The following is an 18,467-nucleotide window of genomic DNA, read 5'->3' as shown; positions in this document are numbered from 1 at the left end:
TATAGAAATAAAATGCTGAAAAAAAAATTCTATAAAAATAAAATCTTGACAATATTTTCTATAGAAATAAAATTTTGACACAATTTTTTTCCAATAATTTTTTTACAAAATTTTCTATAGACAAAAAAATGTTGACACAATTTTCTATACAAATAAAATTTTCTATAGACAAAAAAACAATTTTGGCAAAATTTTCTATAGAAATAAAATGTTGACAACATTTTCTAGAGAAATAAGATTTTGATAAAATTTTTAGAGAAATAAAATTCAGACAAAATTTTTTAGAGAAATAAAATTCCGACAAAATTTTCTATAGAAATAAAATTTTGACAACATTTTCTATAAAATAATATTTTGACAAAATTTTCTATAGAAATAAAATTTTGACAACATTTTCTATAAAATAAAATTTTGACAAAATTTTCTATAGACAAAAAAATTTTATGGAGAAATAAAATTATTACTGTTGTTTTTATTTCAGCTCAAAACGATGCATTGACTAAATTACAAGAGTAGCTTAACCCACACAGCAAAATTATGCTTGTCAATTTTATTTGGCAAAGCCCTGTGGACTGCAAGATGGTTGAATGAAGACAGTTATGGAATTACCACATTCCTAATCAGCATCCTCAACTTGCAGCAAAACTATCAACCAATTAAAGAGTGATACGGACAAAATTTGGTCAAGGGAAAACGCGTGTAAATCGGTGAAATCGTTAATTAAAAAAATCAAATTAAATTTCTTTTTCAAGTTCAATTAGTATAAAATTCAGGAAAAATATTGAGTTAGGCTTTCGCTTTTCCAAATCCGAATTGCCGGGCCTCACGCTTGACACCTGCCAACAGATTTTGTACAGCCACCTTGTCCACCTTCTTCGCCGCAGAAAGCCAGTTTGCCTTGAACTGCTGCTCGTCCTTAGCAGTTTTTTTGGTCTTCTTTAGGTTCCGCTTGACAATAGCCCAGTATTTCTCAATTGGGCGGAGCTCTGGCGTGTTGGGAGGGTTCTTGTCCTTGGAAACCACCTGCACGTTTATTCAAAGAGTAAATTTCTTGGTGAAAGAAATTTCTTTGTTGACAGTCCCGGAAGCTATGAAAATGCTGGTTTTCAAGCCACAGGTACAGATGGCTTGCCAAACCAGATATTTCTTTGCGAACTTTGACAGTTTTATGTGCTTAAAAATATCTGCTACCTTTCCCCTTCCTTTTGCCGTATAAAACTCCTGTCCCGGAAGCTGCTTGTAGTCGGCTTTGACGTAGGTTTCGTCATCCATTACCACGCAGTCAAACTTCGTCAGCATCGTCGTGTCCCGGAGGCTGTACACGCGCTTTGGTCGTCGTATTTTGTTTATCATCGCGATTTGGAGTCACTATCTTCTTGTAAGTCGATAGTCCGGCTCGTTTTTTGGCCCGATGCACGGTTGTAGACGATACACCCAGCTTATTTTCGGCATCTCGGAGAGAGAGGTTAGGGTTTCGCTTGAAACTACCGGCAACTCTCTTTGTCGTCTCAGCGGCTTCCGGTTTTCGATTTCTCCCCGATCCAGACTTCCTGGCTGTCGACTAACGTTCCCCAAACACTTTAATTACATTTATAACGGTTGATTTGACAACTTTTAGCGATTTTGCCAGCTTTGCGTGCGAGTAGCTCGGATTTTCGCGATGCGCGAGCAAAATTTTTGATACGCTGCTCTTCTTGCTTGGACGGCATTTTGACAACTGAAGAGTGAATTCCAAAATCAAAATAGGAGCAACATTCTACACACACACCTTCAAAATTAGTGGTGTTCAGGTTTTTTAAATGCAAAATTGAAAGAAATACGTCAAGTTTATATTGACCAAATTTTTACCGTATCACCCTTTATCAGAATAATTTTGGGTAATTCACTAAACCCAAAATGAATTACACTTGAACCTCCCAAAAAAAAAGTTTTTGCCTAAACAAATACAATTTTGGCAAAATTTTCTAGAGAAATAAAATTTTACAAACAAATTTCTAGGGAAATAAAATTTTGACAAAGTGTTATAGAGAAATAAAATTTTGACAAAATAAGATTTTGTTTTGGCGTTTGTGGTAAAATATTCTCCATATTTTGGTAGATTATTTTTGGCTCGAGTGGCAACCGTGAGCCACCGAGGTGCAGTGGTTTCAATCAAACCAGACAGCAAACATCATATCAGCGGTGGGTTATCCCCCCTCAGTAAAGCTGGTGACATTTCTGAGTGTTTTCCGAAGCTTTCCAAGTGGTTTCACCGCAATGTGAAATGCCATTGGGACTCGGCTATCAGAAGGAAGCCCTTGTTATTGTTGTTGAGCTAAAGATAGAATCGGGTAGTACTCATTGATAAGAGAGAAGTTCACCACTTGTAGTAGCAAATTGAATTGGATAGTGGAATTGATATTGGATATTGGAAGTGAGCCTTAGACCACCTAAGTGAGCCCTAGACCACCTAACCTAACGAGTAGCGCCAACATCTACCTTTATTCTAAGTGATATAATATCTCCTTTTGAGGATTTACTTTTCTTCATAATAAATTCCTATTATATGATATAATAACAAAAATAGCCTCTCAATTCAATAGGTTAGTCATAAAGCTACAACATTTACAATACTTTGTCTTGGTCTTTACCCTCTGAGCAATTTTTATAAAAAAAAAAAATCTAATAAAAGGTCTATAAATTGACGAAACCCACAAGCAATTGCATGTTGTTAAAATAAAACACCAGCAGATTTATAAACCTGTAACAATTCATCATTTCACCGATTGACTTGCTGAGAAGTTTGCATTATAAGCAAAAATGTCGCTTAGATCCAATACAAAGATTCTTCTGATGTTTCTTCTTTACACCAGCTTAACTAGTGTGGTCTTAAGTCGTAGTGAATTTTGGGGCAAAAGAATACGAGGTGATCGTATGATCTATAGTTCAAATGTTACAGTTAAAGCTCAAAGGCAAGTTTTACCAATGCATTTAGTGAAATTTCCTCTTACGGTAAGTTTTCAATTTTCCGTATAGTAATGAAGATAAGATTTTCGATCTTTCTATTAAATTTAGGGTCGATCCAATAATCGTCTTATCACTGCCATTCATACCCTGGATAATTTTCGAAATAAAACTGGTTTTACATCATTTTTGAAAATTGGAGGTCCCGGTAGAACCTACGCTACTATCCTTCTTAAAGGCTTCAATGGCAAGGGTTTCAATGCCACTGTTGTAATATATGGACGTTAATTAAATATTATTTCTTTTGTTATTATATTAAAAAAAAAAAATAAAAAGCTAAAAAGATAATTAATTGAATAAAATTTTTTATTAATATTAAATTGGAATAAAAGAATAAAAAAAAAATACATTAAAACAAATTACAACCTACATATACAATCTTATATACAACAAACATACATTTTAAATTAATGAATGGTCAAAATGGTTGGAAATCAAAATTGACTTTTGATAAACTTAATAAGCAACTAATAAAATTTTTTTTATTTAAAAAATCCACTCTAATCAACAAATCGACTTTTGGTGGTGACCAAACTCATATAAATTCCAGGGTACTTTTTATTTGATCCAACCGTGAAAAATCAATGTTTGCATAATTAAAAAAAAAAATAAGTGAATTTTTCCAAATTTGATGAAACGCTAAAGATCAACCTTTGCAAAAATAGAAAATTTGATAATCGACTTATCACAATTTTAAAAATCTAAAAAGACGACTTTCCGTCTTTTCCAAATTTTAAAAGTAGTCAAAAGTCGTCTTTTTATTCTCATTACAATCCCTATGAGAGAACCGATCACATGACTATAAGCTAGTACTGAATGTATATAATAGCAATTGAGATTTTCGAAACAAATTCGGATCATTTTCATGATGAGTAAGGTCCGATAGATGGCTATTGAACATCTTTACCCAGATCCCACGATTTCTTTATACTCGTAGCTAGCAAGACCCGGAAACGTAACGCCATCGTTTGGAAAGCATTCTTACCGTTTTATAGTGGGACCTTTGGCACTTGTTTCAAGCGATGTATACCGTTTTTGATGTGCCACTTAACGCCATAAGTTTTTCATTTCTGTGCCACTTTTTCCTCGTATTGTGACACTTTTTATACCCTTCACCATAGGATGGGGGTATATTAACTTTGTCATTCCGTTTGTAACACATTGAAATATTGCTCTAAAACCCCATAAAGTATATATATTCTGGGTCCTGGTGAAATTCTGAGTCGATCTGAGCATGTCTGTCCGTCCGTCCGTCCGTCTGTTGAAATCACGCTAACTTCCGAACGAAACAAGCTATCGACTTGAAACTTGGCACAAGTAGTTGTTATTGATGTGGGTCGGATGGTATTGCAAATTGACTATATCGGTCCACTTTTACGTATAGCCCCCATATAAACGGACCCCCAAATTTGGCTTGCGATTGCTCTAAGAGAAGCAAATTTAATCCGATCCGGCTGAAATTTGGTACATGGTGTTACTATATAGTCTCTAACAACCATGCAAAAATTGGTCCACATCGGTCCATAATTAAATATAGCCCCCATATAAACCGATCCCCAGATTTGAACTCCGGAGCCTCTTAGAGGAGCAAAATTCATCCGATCCGGTTGAAATTTGGTACGTGGTGTTAGTATATGGTCTCTAACAACTATGCAAAAAATGGTCCATATCGGTCGATAATTATATATAGCCCCCATATAAACCGATTCCCAGATTTGGTTTGCGGATCCTCTAAGAGAAGCAAATTTCATCCGATCCGACTGAAATTTGGTACATGATATTAGTATATAGTCTCTAAGAACCATTCAAAAATTGGTCCATATCAGTCCATAATTATATATAGCCCCTATATAAACCGATCCCCAGATTTGAACTCCGGAGCCACTTGGGCGAGCAAAATTCATCCGATCCGGTTTAAATTTGCAACGTGGTGTTAATATATGGCCGCTAATAACCATGCCAAAATTGGTCCATATCGGTCTATAGTTATATATAGCCGATCCCCAGTCACACAAAAATTGGTCCATATCGGTTCATAATCATTCTTGCCACTCGAGCAAAAATAATCTAGCAAAATTTGTCGAAATTTTATTCCTATAGAAAATTTTGTCAAATTTTATTTCTATAGAAAATTTTGGCAAAATTTTATTTCTGTAGAAAATGTTGTCAAAATTTTAATTCTATAGAGAATGTTTTAAATCTTTTGAAAATTTAGTAAAAATTTTATTTCTATAGAAAATTTTGTCAAAATGTTAAGTCTATAGAAAATTTTGTTAAAATCGTATTTCTATAGAAAATTTTGTCAAAATTTTATTTCTATAGAAAATTTTTTGCAAATTTTACTCTATAGAAAATGTCGTAAAAATTTTATTTTGTCAAAATTTTATTTCTATAGAAACTTTAAACTTAATTATATAGGTATTTAATCGACCTTTTTAGTTTAATATATACCACGTATGGACTATGTGGTTACGGTGTTAGGAAGTTTTAAGATACCTTGCCATCGGCAAGTGTTACCGCAACCCAAGTAATTCGATTGTGGATGACAGTCTTCCGTAGAAGTTTCTACGCAATCCATGGTGGAGGGTACATAAGCTTCGGCCTGGCCGAACTTACGGCCGTATATACTTGTTTTTACTAACATTGTGTTTCATCCCAGGGCGATAGACGATTTAAATTTTAATTCTAGAGTTTTTGTAAAAGTACAAAAAATTGTCTCCATTAAAAGTATTTGTATCTGGAAAGGCAAACCTTTATATTGCTCCCAGCAAATTTGGAGTAGTTGAGATGGTAACACAAATGTTTGTCTACATTATGGTGAAGGATATAATATAGTCGGCTCCGCCCGACTTTAGACTTTTCTTACTTGTTTTAATGAAAATTTTTACACATTTTAATAATATATTAATTATTACTCTCTTTCTTTTATTTTCAGGTAAGTGATTTACATATTTAGTGGATATTAAAATAATTGTGAAATTGTGTAAGAAAACATAAATTTTATTTATTAATAATTATAAGAAAATCCTTATATATTTACGTGAACCATGTGGTAGATAAGGATCGTTTTTTTTACAACATTTTTATTTTCTTTTTTGTGGCGAATCAGCGCAAGAAATGAGATTATGTTGAATTTCTTATATTGATACCAGCCATCTTTGAATTTCCATAATTATCTTTGATGTATACAAAACATCGCTATTTAAATCGATAAATTAACTTAATATAATATCTTCAAGTTATCCTAATCCTTATAATGTGCAATATTTCAAACTCAGGTATATAAGAGATTTTTTTTTGTAATCATTACACTCTTAGTGACTGACCCATTAATTCCCAGCAAAAACTCTCATTACCCGGTAATCTTGTAGGTAAGCCTATTTAAAAATTAATAACCACTTATTAATTGGCATCGCTTCGGATTACATTTACATACGCATGTCCTAGGTGGAAAGTACTTCACCTCTGGCATACCTTCGGCCATGAAATAAATAGTGTATAAAGAGCATATGATCACCTAATATGTAATCACTTGTTCGTAGTTTGTAAAAGAACTACTTATTTCCTCAGGTAACCAAATCTCGAAAATAAGTACTTCTGTCACCGATTCTAATGGATCAATGATGTAAGATGGACACTACTTGAATAGGAACTTAAAAAGTAAATTAAATTAAACGAACATTGTATACACATACGTACATACAAGGATAGTTTTTGAATAGTATAGAACGTAGTTCTCTACGCTGAAAAAAGCTTTTCCGGTTCCAAGGATTTTGTATTTACACTAATTAATTTGGTATTGATTACGAGCCAAAGAAACGGAGAATTGAAGAGATACTAGGAGACGAATTTGGATCTTTCGGATTTTTTTCAGCACAATTATTTTTCATGTAATTATACCCATTTTTAAGTCGAATGAACTGTAAGTTTATCCACTCTTGGACCAGGCAAATAACGTTATGCGTATTCTATGCTAAGCAAAACTCGAAAAAAACTTTGGTCTCACAATATTTTCCTTCAGTATATGTTAAACCTTATGAAAATAATAAAAAGAATACAATGCATAATGCCGTTTATAACGAATCCATTAGGAGAGATATAAATTTGGATGTACATATAACTCAGAATGAATTGCAAATTAATTCCATTATTAAACTAGAAAACTTACTGAAACAACTAGTGAGTTAAATTCGTAATTACTACCTACATTCATTTAAATCACCATTATTATGAAATGCATGGAAAATCTTCAGAATCAACGTTAGATTAATTTTTTTTTTTTAATTTTTTAAGTAAATGCTCAATTCTGTTGATGTTTATAGTTAATTATGCCATGATTTATTCCATTTTATTAAGCCATTATCGGTCAACTGCATTACATTTGGAGAATAATCATCACAAATTACTGAGAAGTATTTATTATTGTCATTATAAGTTAGTCATTATAATTCATCGCAATGTAATGCAACGTGTAATGAGAGTTTTACTGCTGGTAATGCAAATTGTAATGAGTTGTAGTTACCTAGTTTTTGCTGGGTTGTTATCGTCATGCATAACTTTCAACTTGTAGGCTTGTAGATCAGTAATATTCAACAATGTAGCATCATTGTTCCATGTGGTCACTGATATAAGTTCGTATCTGAATGTTTTGTGTGATTCAATATTGGACATAAGTTCAAAAACATTTTCATGCCTTCATGTTTCCCATTTTTCAGTTCATTATATGGATTTCATTTCGTGTAGATTTTTTTATTATTATTTTTTGCTTAAACAAAAACCTACCAAATACAAAACAACGTTGAATAAAATACGAAATATACACAACAGATAAGGAAACAAAAGTAAAGAGAATCAGAATAATAAAAATGAAAAGAGAGGCTGGGCCATGGGCTTGATGACCAGCTGCTGGTATAGTTTAAAAAAATTTTACACATTAATCAGAAATTGAATTCAGAAGAGATCTCAACTCTCTACTGAACAACAGAACGGCGAATAGAACTTAAAAAATCTTAAGATAAACCACACTGCCATTTATACGAAAAAAAAATAAAATAAAAATAATTTTGAAAATAAAGAAATTAAAATAAAATTAATGAAAACAAAATAATACGAGTAAAATAAATGTGCAATACATAAAAAACCCTTACTCTATATATAATTTAAAATTATACAAAAATTGAAATTGTTAAATTAAAAAATAATATATTTATAAAAATATGAGAAAACTGTAAGAAAAAGAAAAAAAAAACGAAATAAAACCCCAAAAAAAAAATTGAGAATATTAGTGCTACCACTAAAAAAAATAATTAATATATTAGTGATCAAAACTATTTAGCTAAACACCAGAGTATCAAATATGCCGGATTTAAAATTCATTATTATAACCTTGGTGCTGTGTTTAGTGGCTACCACCTATGCCGTATCCAGTACTTGGGGCAACATCTCCAATTCCGCCCAGCTATTGCATGCCGAACAAGTATTCAACGCTTCATCGCCTGAGAAATATGTAACACACGAGATCGTATATCCCAAAAATGTAAGAAATTTATGGTAGATGTTTTTTTTTTTAAGAAATATCATACATTGAAGGTTTAATAGGACAATTAAGTGAATATATATATACCCGAAAAATATCCAATTAAAAGTTTAATTGAATTTCCAAAAAAAAAAAAAAAATTATGATTGATTCCATTTCATAAAATTTTAATCAATAACAACACTCAGTTGTTCATAAAAAAATTGAAAATATTTGCATTTTATTTAAAATTTTATTTTTTTCTTAAATAAATAAAATAATAAAATTAAAAGTTTAATTGAATTTCAAAAAAAAAATCTATTAAAAATTTATGATTGATTCCATTTCATAAAATTTAAATCAATAACAAAACTCAGTTGTTCATAAAAAATTGAAAAGTAGTTGCATTTTAATTAAAATTTCAATTTTTTATTAAATAAATAATATAATAAAATTAAATAAATAAAAAAGTAAAATGAAAATTTTTAAATAATGAAATATATATTTTAAATAATGAAAAATATTTTATTTTCAACAAAAAAAAAAAATTTATTCGAATATAATTCATTTAATAATATTATATTTATCACAATAAGCCAGTGTTGCCAGTATTCTTCTGGCTCTTATCCCCAAAAACAGGACTCTCTCGTCCCCAAAAATCCACCCTAAACAAGTTTTTATGAAAAAATAAAGAAATACGCTCTGCTGTAGAAAATCAGTAATAATGAAAAATATATTTTAAAACATACATCACCGGTGATCGCCTTCCAAATTCCAGAGAGATGAAAATTAGTCTTCGGTCACTATGTAAATATTTGTAAACGATTTTTTTTAACATACATCACCGGTGATCGCCTTCCAAATTCCAGAGAGTTGAAAATTGGTCTTCGGTCACCATGTGTTTGTAATCGATTTTTTTAAGTAAAATGGCTTGCAGATCAAAATGATGGTGAACCATCTACATTATTTCTATATTTAAGGGATGTATTGTCCTAGTCAATGATGAACTCTGATGAGGGACAAAATTTAGGTGTGAGTACTCTCGAAATGATTTAAAAAATTAAAAAAAAAAATTACCCAAGCTGAGAAAAATTATAAATGAGCTCTTGGGCCCCCAAAATAAAATCCTGTGTCCGTTTCTATTTCAAAAGCGCCATTTGTACCCATTTTAATAATAGTGAAGAGCACAGTTTTCTTTTTAAAGTTTTTACGATTTGCTGTGCTTCTTTATTAGTTATGTAGAATTTCATATAAATCATTATTCTATGTTATAATAAACCGATTTTAAACAAAAACCCCACAAAAAATGTCCAAATTTATGACAATCCCCCAACAAATCCCCAAAGTCCCCAACTCAAAAATTTCGTCTGCATCCGCGGAAAAATTATCCCCAATTCGGGGAAAATTCTCCAATACTGGTAACACTGGTCTAAGACGCCCGAAATAAATCGGAAAAATATTATATTCGGAAAACTTATAAAAAAGAATAAGCTCGTGCAAAATCCCTAGAAAAGCATTTCAAGGAAAAATAATTATAAAATAATACTATAAATAATTGATTGATTTTTAATTGAACCAATTAAAACAACCCAGCAAAAAAATCTAGAACTTCTTCCAAAGGCACAACTTTAAAAGCACTTCCAGAAGATGCACTCCCTATGATGTTCTTTATTTTAACTACCCAGGAAGTTCTTTTAATTCGATTTTTTATAACTTGGTTTCTTCATACTTTTAATGGGTAATTTTAACTTTTTTTGTTTCAAATAGGTTAAAAACAGAGTAAGAATTCATAAAATGGTACAAATCATTTAACTTTAGCCGGAAAAAAATGCTAAATCCATTCTGAAAAAAGTGCGAATTTTTGAAAATATTTGAGGTCAAACGTTTCCGACAAGCGTTAGAATCCATTAAAAATTATAAAAAAGTATAAAAATTATTTATTTGAGAAAATATCACAGAATTTTTTAATTTACATCCAAAACATTGAATTCGGATCACACTTAAAGAAGTGATGCAAATTCAGTGCAACGGCTGTTGAAATGGAGTACTTCCGTCCTATGACAAGCCCATGTTAAATTCATCGCTTCTGCGTCAATTTTGCACCACTTCCTGATCCAAAAAGAACATTTGCATTACTTTTTTGGCGACGCTTTTTTTGCTGGGAAGTTATACGGCCGTAAGATCGGCCAGGCCGAATCTTATGTACCCTCCACCATGGATTGCAGAGAAACTTGTACTAAAGACTGTCATCCACAATCGAATTACTTGGGTTGTGGTATCTTAAAACTTCTTAACATCGTTTTCTAAATTGTGAGTTAGTCCATACGTGGTAGAGGAGAACCAGAATTGAAATATGAGGGTCGCTCATATGGGGGCTATATACAATTATGAACTTAATATGAACTAATTTTTGTGTGATTGGAGATCGATTTATCTGAGGGCTTTATATAACTATAGACCGATATGGACATAGTTAGGCATGGTTGTTAATGGCCACATACTAGCACAATGTACCAAATTTCAACTGACTCGGATGAAATTTGCTCCTCAAAGAGGCTCCAAAACCAAATCTCGGGATCGATTCCTATGGGGGCAATATATGATTATGGACTGATATGGACCACATTTGGCATGGCCGTTAAATACCATATAGTACCAACACGTACCAAATTTCAACCAGATCGGATGAATTTTGCTTCTCCAAAAGGCACCGGAGGTCAAATCTGGGGATCGGTTTATATGGGGGCTATATATAATTATGGACTGATATGAACTAATTCCTGCATGGTGGTTGGATACCATATACTAACATCACGTACCAAATTTCAAACGAATCGGATGAATTTTGTTCTTCCAAGGGGCTCCGGAGATCAAATCTGGGGATCGGTTTATATGGGGGCTATATATAATTATGGACCGATTTCGACCATTTTTTGCATGGGTGTTTGAGGCCATATACTAACACCACGTACCAAATTTCAACTGCATCAGATGAATTTTGGTCTTTCAAGAGGGCTCCGGAGGTCAAATCTGGTGATCAGTTTATATGGAGGCTATATATAATTATGGACCGATGGGGACCAATTTTTGCATGGTTATTAGAGACCATATACTAACACCATGTGCCAAATTTCAGCCGAATCGGATGAAATTTGGTTTTCTTAGAGGCTCCGCAAGCCAAATCGGGGGATCGGTTTATATGGGGGCTATATGTAATTATGGACCGATATGGAACAATTTCTGCATGGTTGTTAGAGACCATATACTAACACCATGTACCAAATTTCAGCCGGATCGGATGAAATTTGCTTCTCTTAGAGCAATCGCAAGCCAAATTTGGGGGTCCGTTTATATGGGGGCTATACGTAAAAATGGACCGATATGGACCAATTTTTACATGGTTGTTAAAGACCATATACTAACACCATGTACCAAATTTCAGCCGGATCGGATGAAATTTGCTTCTCTTAGAGCAATCGCAAGCCAAATTTGGGGGTCCGTTTATATGGGGGCTATACGTAAAAGTGGACCGATATGGACCAATTTTTGCATGATTGTTAGAGACCATATACTGACACCATGTACCAAATTTCAGCCGGATCGGATGCAATTTGCTTCTCTTAGAGCAATCGCAAGCTAAATTTGGGGGTCCGTTTATATGGGGGCTATACGTAAAAGTGGACCGATATGGCCCATTTGCAATACCAGCCGACCTACATCAATAACAACTACTTGTGCCAGGTTGCAAGTCGATAGCTTGTTTCGTTCGGAAGTTAGCGTGATTTCAACCGACGGACGGACAGGCTCAGATCGACTCAAAATTTCACCACGACCCAGAATATATATACTTTATGGTGTCTTAGAGCAATATTTCGATGTGTTACAAACGGAATGACAAAGTTAAAATACCCCCATTCTATGGTGGAGGGTATAAAAAAATGAGGAAAAATCAGGAAGACACACCAAAAGAAATAATTTTTGGATTCAATCACGAAATTAATTGATCCAATTAAAATTTTGTTGAAATGTCTTCAATCACAGTAATGATTGTATCAATCACCAAAATCAATTCAAAATTAATTGATACTATTATTTTTTTAATGATTTTTATTTTAATTAAAAAATTTGTTGAATCAATTAAAATTTGAATTGAATATTTTTTTTTTATAAATTCAATTAAAATTTTAATTGAAAATATTTTGGTGAAAATTTTTTCAGTGCATCAGGTCTTATTTCCATCACTCATATAATGACTGTTAACCAGTATTACCGTTGTGACAATTTACTGGCAAATTTGCCACATTTTTAAACGATGACACTTTTGTGTCACATTTATGTTGCGTCACTAAATGCAATGTTATTTACATTTTTCTGCCACTTTTTTGCCATGTTGTGCCGTTTTTTTATTAATTCCTTCCTTAGTACAATAGCCCCAAGTTGTTAGTGCCCGTATAAAAAAGTTTATAACACTTTTTAATTATAATAAATAATAGTTTTTGTTGTTTTTTCTTCCTTTAACTAGTGTGCCACCTAATTTTTCAAAACTTGTGTGCCACCTTGTCTTACAAGTGACACGTTTTATGCCACTTTTAAGAAATTCTAAACGATAAAGCTGTCTAGAAAGTCTTTAGCGAGGGAAACTTTTATGATATTGGATAGAGTTATAATTTTGATTTTTTAAATTATTTGGCTATTAAGTTCAGTCATTTTACTTTCCATATAATATGTTTGTTGTTTGTATCTAACTTCTGAATTAAAACCATCTGGCTACCCCTTATTTTAGATTGTGTGAAATTTTTTAATTTGTATCAAGCCCTTATCAAGCGATCACCGTCATTTTCATTTTACTGGATGCCTCTATTCTTTTCTCCGGCCATTTCAATTTCTACAAAGAAACAACAAAACCAAAAAAAAAAAACATCTTTACTTTGTTTTCATATTGGAACGGGGGAAAAATAATCTCGGATTCCAAGTAAATCCTTATCGGAGCGCATAATTAAGTTTCGGTATTGGGTGGTTTGTGATCTTTTCATTTAAATAATAAACAAACAAGTAAACAAAAATCTCAAAAACACATTGTTTTGATTTTATTTTCACTCAAGGTTGCTTTCTAATTTTTTCCCTCCGACACTTCAATTCTTTGAAATTTTTTATGGGTAATTTTTATTTTCCCTTTTTTTTTTGTTTTCGAAAATCATTTTAGGATTTTAAGGGTTTACATTGATTGAAATTAGTCATAGAATTATTGCATATGTATGGGTAAATAATGATGATCACATTGCCACACACACACACTTACACACATGAATTAAGTTGTGCAAAATTGCGTTTTCCTGCTACCGGAAATCTTGGTGAACGCGATTTTGCTAAACGTTTGTGTTATTATTTCATTTATTTGCGGCTACTTGGCATTATTTTTTTTTTACTATACACGACATCGTATATATTTATTTTTTATTATACGTTAGTTTATAGCATATTAAAATTATATGGAGTTCGTTCGTTGATAAGAGATATTCGTCTCATGGAAACCATTATGTAGACACATGCGTCGTTTATTGTGTGCGTTTTGCTTTGCTTCTTTTTGCCTTTTTCATTTATTTAAATAATTTTGCATGGCACTATAGTGTTGAATGAAATTGAAAATTATTTTTAAAACAGAAGAAAAAAACTATGAGCAAAAAAAAAATATGTGACAAGAACGCAAAATAAAAATTTTGCGATGTTTTAAAAGCTAGGGTTTAGTGTGAAGGTCTTTTGTGTAAACTAAAATCAACTGAAAACATATGGTGCATTATTCTTTTTTTTTTTTTGCAAAAAAACAAAATTTTTAAGTTTCATTAGAAATGCCTATCACAAGCTACATTGACCCATACATCTTAGAAATAAAATTGATAACTCATAGTTCATTGACGATGCGTTAATAAATAAAATATAATCATAGGGTTCATTAAGTGCAGAATCTATTTTAAAAAAAAATTAATTTATATTTGTTTTTATTTAATTATTTATTTATTTTTGACAATTTTTTTTGAAGAAGTTTTTCTTTTTAATTATTTTCCCAAAGGAACACGTGATAATTCTAAGGTTTGCCACCCTCTAATATAGGTCAATGACCGTAGGAAAAACATTTCATTCACAAAATAACATTTGTAAACTTAAGTAAGAAGTTCAGCCAATTGAGCTAAATTCATTATATATATTTCTACGCAGCTAATAAATTTGCATTATTCTTCTGAAAAATTATTTCATTTGAGTTTGTTTAATTAACGAGATTCCTACTGTTCGTACCTACTATTCACGTGTAGTTTTTGTACACGATTTTCTTGAAAGAAACATTTGCAAGTGAATCGTGTGTTACTTTTAAAATGTGGTAGTGCTTGAAAATTTAGGAGAATTGTCGTGGGTATAAAAATTAACAATTTTTCATTTGTTTTTGTTTAATTAACGGAATTCCTACTGTTCGTACCTACTACGTCTGAAGCTTTTTTTTAAATATAAAATTTCAGAAACGTTTTCAAATGAATCACGTGACATTGTACAATGTGGTAGTAACTGGGGCTTGTAAGTATTATTGAATGACCATGGATAGAAAATTAAAAAAATATATATTTAATTAAGTGGTTTAATTAATATAATTCCTAATGTGACTACCTACTATTGGGGTTTATTTTTTTCTGCTAATATAACTTCCTTGGTAGAAACGTTTGCAAATGAGTCGTGTGATACTTCCAAAATGAGATAGTGCAACAGTGCTTGAAAATATATGTGAATGACCGTGGATAGAAAATTCTTTATTGTCGGGATATTAAAAAAAAAAAAAAAATAAAATCCAAAAATTAATAATTTTAATACTATATGTAACAAGTACATACATGAGTAAGTTTGGTCGGGCCGAATCTTACATACCCACCACCATGAATAAAATATTATAGTTTCCTTTGAAAATTTCTGGGGAGTTTGATGACAGATTATCTCCTCAACAGAGCAGTTCAAACAGTACACTTCTCGAAGATAAATTTAACGATTTTAGTATTTATGAAGACTAGATCAGATTCTGGATTTATGTTATAAGAACCATTATTGTTTGAGTTTTAGAGTAATCATTAACATTTCTTGTAATTGTACAAGAAAATTATGAAATACCGCGCCTTGATTTGAAATCTAAAAGCTTTAGATTTTTACCCCCATTATTTGAATGATTAAGAGAAGAGAAATCTGGAAATTTCACATTCAGTTTCAAGGAATTTTCATGATTAGTGTGCCTTCTATACCCACAAGAAGTGAAATCGGTCTATATGGAGGCCTTACCAAATGGGCCGATAAGAAGTAAATCCAACGTAACTAAATCTAAACGTAAATCGTAATTCACGCAAAACTGCTAAAAACTACGGCTTCTAGAAACCGTAAGGAGTTAAATCGAGAGATCGGTCTTATGGGGGCTATACTAACACATGGACCGATACTAAAATACTTCTATTTTAGGACCATATCAAACAAATTGGATAAAAACCACGGTTTCTATAAGCCAAAGACCCCAAATCGGAAGGTCGGTTTATATGGAGGCTATATCAAAAAGAAGATGACTTGCGTGCACACAAAAGACGAATCTTTGCCAAATATTTCGATATGTTACAAACTTATTATACCCCCATCACCATTCTATTGTGGTGGGTATAAAAATAAATAAAGTAGTAGTTTGTTTTTAAATGAAAATATTTTCAAAAAATATATACATATCGTCAAAATTGGTTTAATTAACGGATTCCTACAGTCCTATCTACTATTCAGTAATGTTCAGTATAGTTCATATTTTTTATAGAAAATCATGTGATACATGTAATAAAAGAGGTCTGGAATAAAAAAATAGTAACAAACTACATGTGAATTGCCGTGGGTTATAAATGCTCTCTTGTCGGAAGAAATCCCCATACTTTACGTTTGTACTACACTTGGTGTAGAGTTGCAAGACAATTAGAAAGAAATAGTTAATAAATGTATATTAATGTGCAGTTATCAAGAAAAAAAATTCTAAATTAATTCCATTTAATTTTATTTTTATAAATACATATTAACGGGATTCCTACTGTCTCTAACTACTATTAAGTAAATTCCAACATAGTTGGACATTTGGTTATGGTACAGTCCCACTGGGCCGTACCATAACAGAAATCAAAAAACAATACGTCGCCATAGCAATTTTTTCACATACCCTAGCCAACATAATAAGAGGAGTATATCCACATATTTTGCAATGGTTCTGGATAACAATTTGACTCTCATTTTTTTCAAATATTTGCCTAGTGTGACCATACCCTTGGAAATAGAAAATATTAATGCATTTGCAATAATAAATAGAACAAGACCCATACAAAACCTATACATAGTAGATGTGTGCACGTGAGTAATATTTTGCTCACGCACACTCACGACGGAGAAATCTTATTCGCGCACACTCACGCACGATATTTTTTGGTAAGACTCACGCACGCTCACGAAAAGAAAATTTGTACTCACACATGAAAATCTTTTAAATGTCGTGACTTATGAAAAATGTCGTGACTCACGAATAATTTTATGAGTAATTTATGTTACCTATAGAACGTTGTAAAACTCTTAGCACCTAGGAGATGTCACTAAAATTATAAATGATTTCAACTCGTAAGCATTTTATGTTCGTAAACGGGATTATTTTCGTGAGCGTGTATTTTCCGAAATTCGTTACTCACGCACACTCACGAAGATATTATTTTCGTTACTCACGCACACTCACGCCGTTGCCATCAGCGTGACTCACGACTCATGCGTGAGTTATGACAATTTCATCTCACGTACACACCTCTAATACCTACATTCATGCCTTGGAGTGCAGCCAGAATTCTCAATGATCATTAAGATATTCTCAATAATTAGACGACTTTCGTTTTGCAACTGGCTCCCAATGGGGATTCTATTACTAAGTTAAAAGTACCGAAATATTTGAATTTATGTTTGTGAGGTATTTTCATAGTATGTTTTGAATAATAGACATAAATTACCGTGTTTTTACAAATTATAAATCAATTCTATTAAAATTTGTTTAAATACCGAGATTCCTACAGTCCCTAACTACTATCTATGCATAATTCGTTGTTGTAGTAGAAAATAATAGAAATTACCCTATATAATTTGAAATAATAAATATGAAACCAAATCTATACGTCTACACATACGAATGAGAGCACTACAACTCTACAGTGTCGTTGACACGAAATTTTACCATGTTAAACGGTCACAATTATTACTTTTTTTACAATATTTTTTTTTTTTTAATTAGTTACGGTAAAATATATAAATCATTTATGTTAATTCTATTCTTTATTTCATTTTATTATTACTATTTTTTTTAAATAATTGTATTTATAGTTAATGCAAATAGATAAAATCACTTACAATTAAATCAAATGACAACCTTCAATGTATGATATTGATTTAGAAAACAAATTAATTAAATAGCCTACATAAATAAATGTCAAACACAAAGACACAAAAAACAATAATAATTAATTCATTAATTTATTTCTCCTTTTATAAAAAAAAACTCCTAATAGGGCATTGGAAATGGCCGCATTATCACCGGTATCAGAGCATTCGATCAAGTTACCAATGGAACGGGTGGACATGCCACAATATATTCGGGTGGACCTGGTTTCAATTTTGTAAATATTAAACTACAATCACAATACAATTATGGTTTAATATTTCGTGTAGAAATTTATGGCAAATAAAATCAATGGAAAAAATCTAAAAAAAAAATTATATACATTATTATTTATAAACAACAACAAAAAACACAAATCAAAGCAATAAAAATAATACTAAATAGCAAACAACTTTTAAAAAAACAAACTAAATAAAAATTAACCAAAAAAAAGCAAATGCAAATATTATGCATTAATTACATTCACAC

General features: G+C 31.6%; 3 protein-coding genes across 3 annotated transcripts in view; all 3 read left to right on the top strand.

The window, feature by feature from the left end:
* The window catches only part of Wnt5 (Wnt oncogene analog 5), a 533,000-nt gene that overhangs the window by 225,350 nt on the left and 289,183 nt on the right, over positions 1–18,467 (top strand). The gene's annotated exons all lie outside the window — the stretch shown is intronic.
* On the top strand, positions 2,730–3,291 carry LOC142239049 (uncharacterized). The gene is made up of 2 exons (XM_075310814.1): positions 2,730–2,991; positions 3,055–3,291. Exons 1-2 carry the CDS (start codon positions 2,800–2,802, stop codon positions 3,229–3,231), a joined length of 369 nt encoding a protein of 122 aa, XP_075166929.1. The 5' UTR covers positions 2,730–2,799; the 3' UTR covers positions 3,232–3,291.
* On the top strand, positions 7,942–18,313 carry LOC142240320 (putative salivary secreted peptide). Its single transcript, XM_075312026.1, has 2 exons — positions 7,942–8,539; positions 18,109–18,313. Exons 1-2 carry the CDS (start codon positions 8,360–8,362, stop codon positions 18,283–18,285), a joined length of 357 nt encoding a protein of 118 aa, XP_075168141.1. The 5' UTR covers positions 7,942–8,359; the 3' UTR covers positions 18,286–18,313.

This window comes from Haematobia irritans, chromosome 5 (assembly GCF_050003625.1).
Source record: "Haematobia irritans isolate KBUSLIRL chromosome 5, ASM5000362v1, whole genome shotgun sequence".
Taxonomy (NCBI): domain Eukaryota; kingdom Metazoa; phylum Arthropoda; class Insecta; order Diptera; family Muscidae; genus Haematobia; species Haematobia irritans.
This window is presented reverse-complemented; position numbering and strand designations above follow the sequence as displayed.

Coding starts and splice junctions, on each gene's coding strand:
- LOC142240320 (XM_075312026.1), top strand. CDS start 8,360: ATGCCGGATTTAAAATTCATTATTATAACCTTGGTGCTGTGTTTAGTG. Junction 8,540..18,108: donor AGATCGTATATCCCAAAAAT/GTAAGAAATTTA, acceptor AACTCCTAATAG/GGCATTGGAAATGGCCGCAT.
- LOC142239049 (XM_075310814.1), top strand. CDS start 2,800: ATGTCGCTTAGATCCAATACAAAGATTCTTCTGATGTTTCTTCTTTAC. Junction 2,992..3,054: donor TAGTGAAATTTCCTCTTACG/GTAAGTTTTCAA, acceptor TATTAAATTTAG/GGTCGATCCAATAATCGTCT.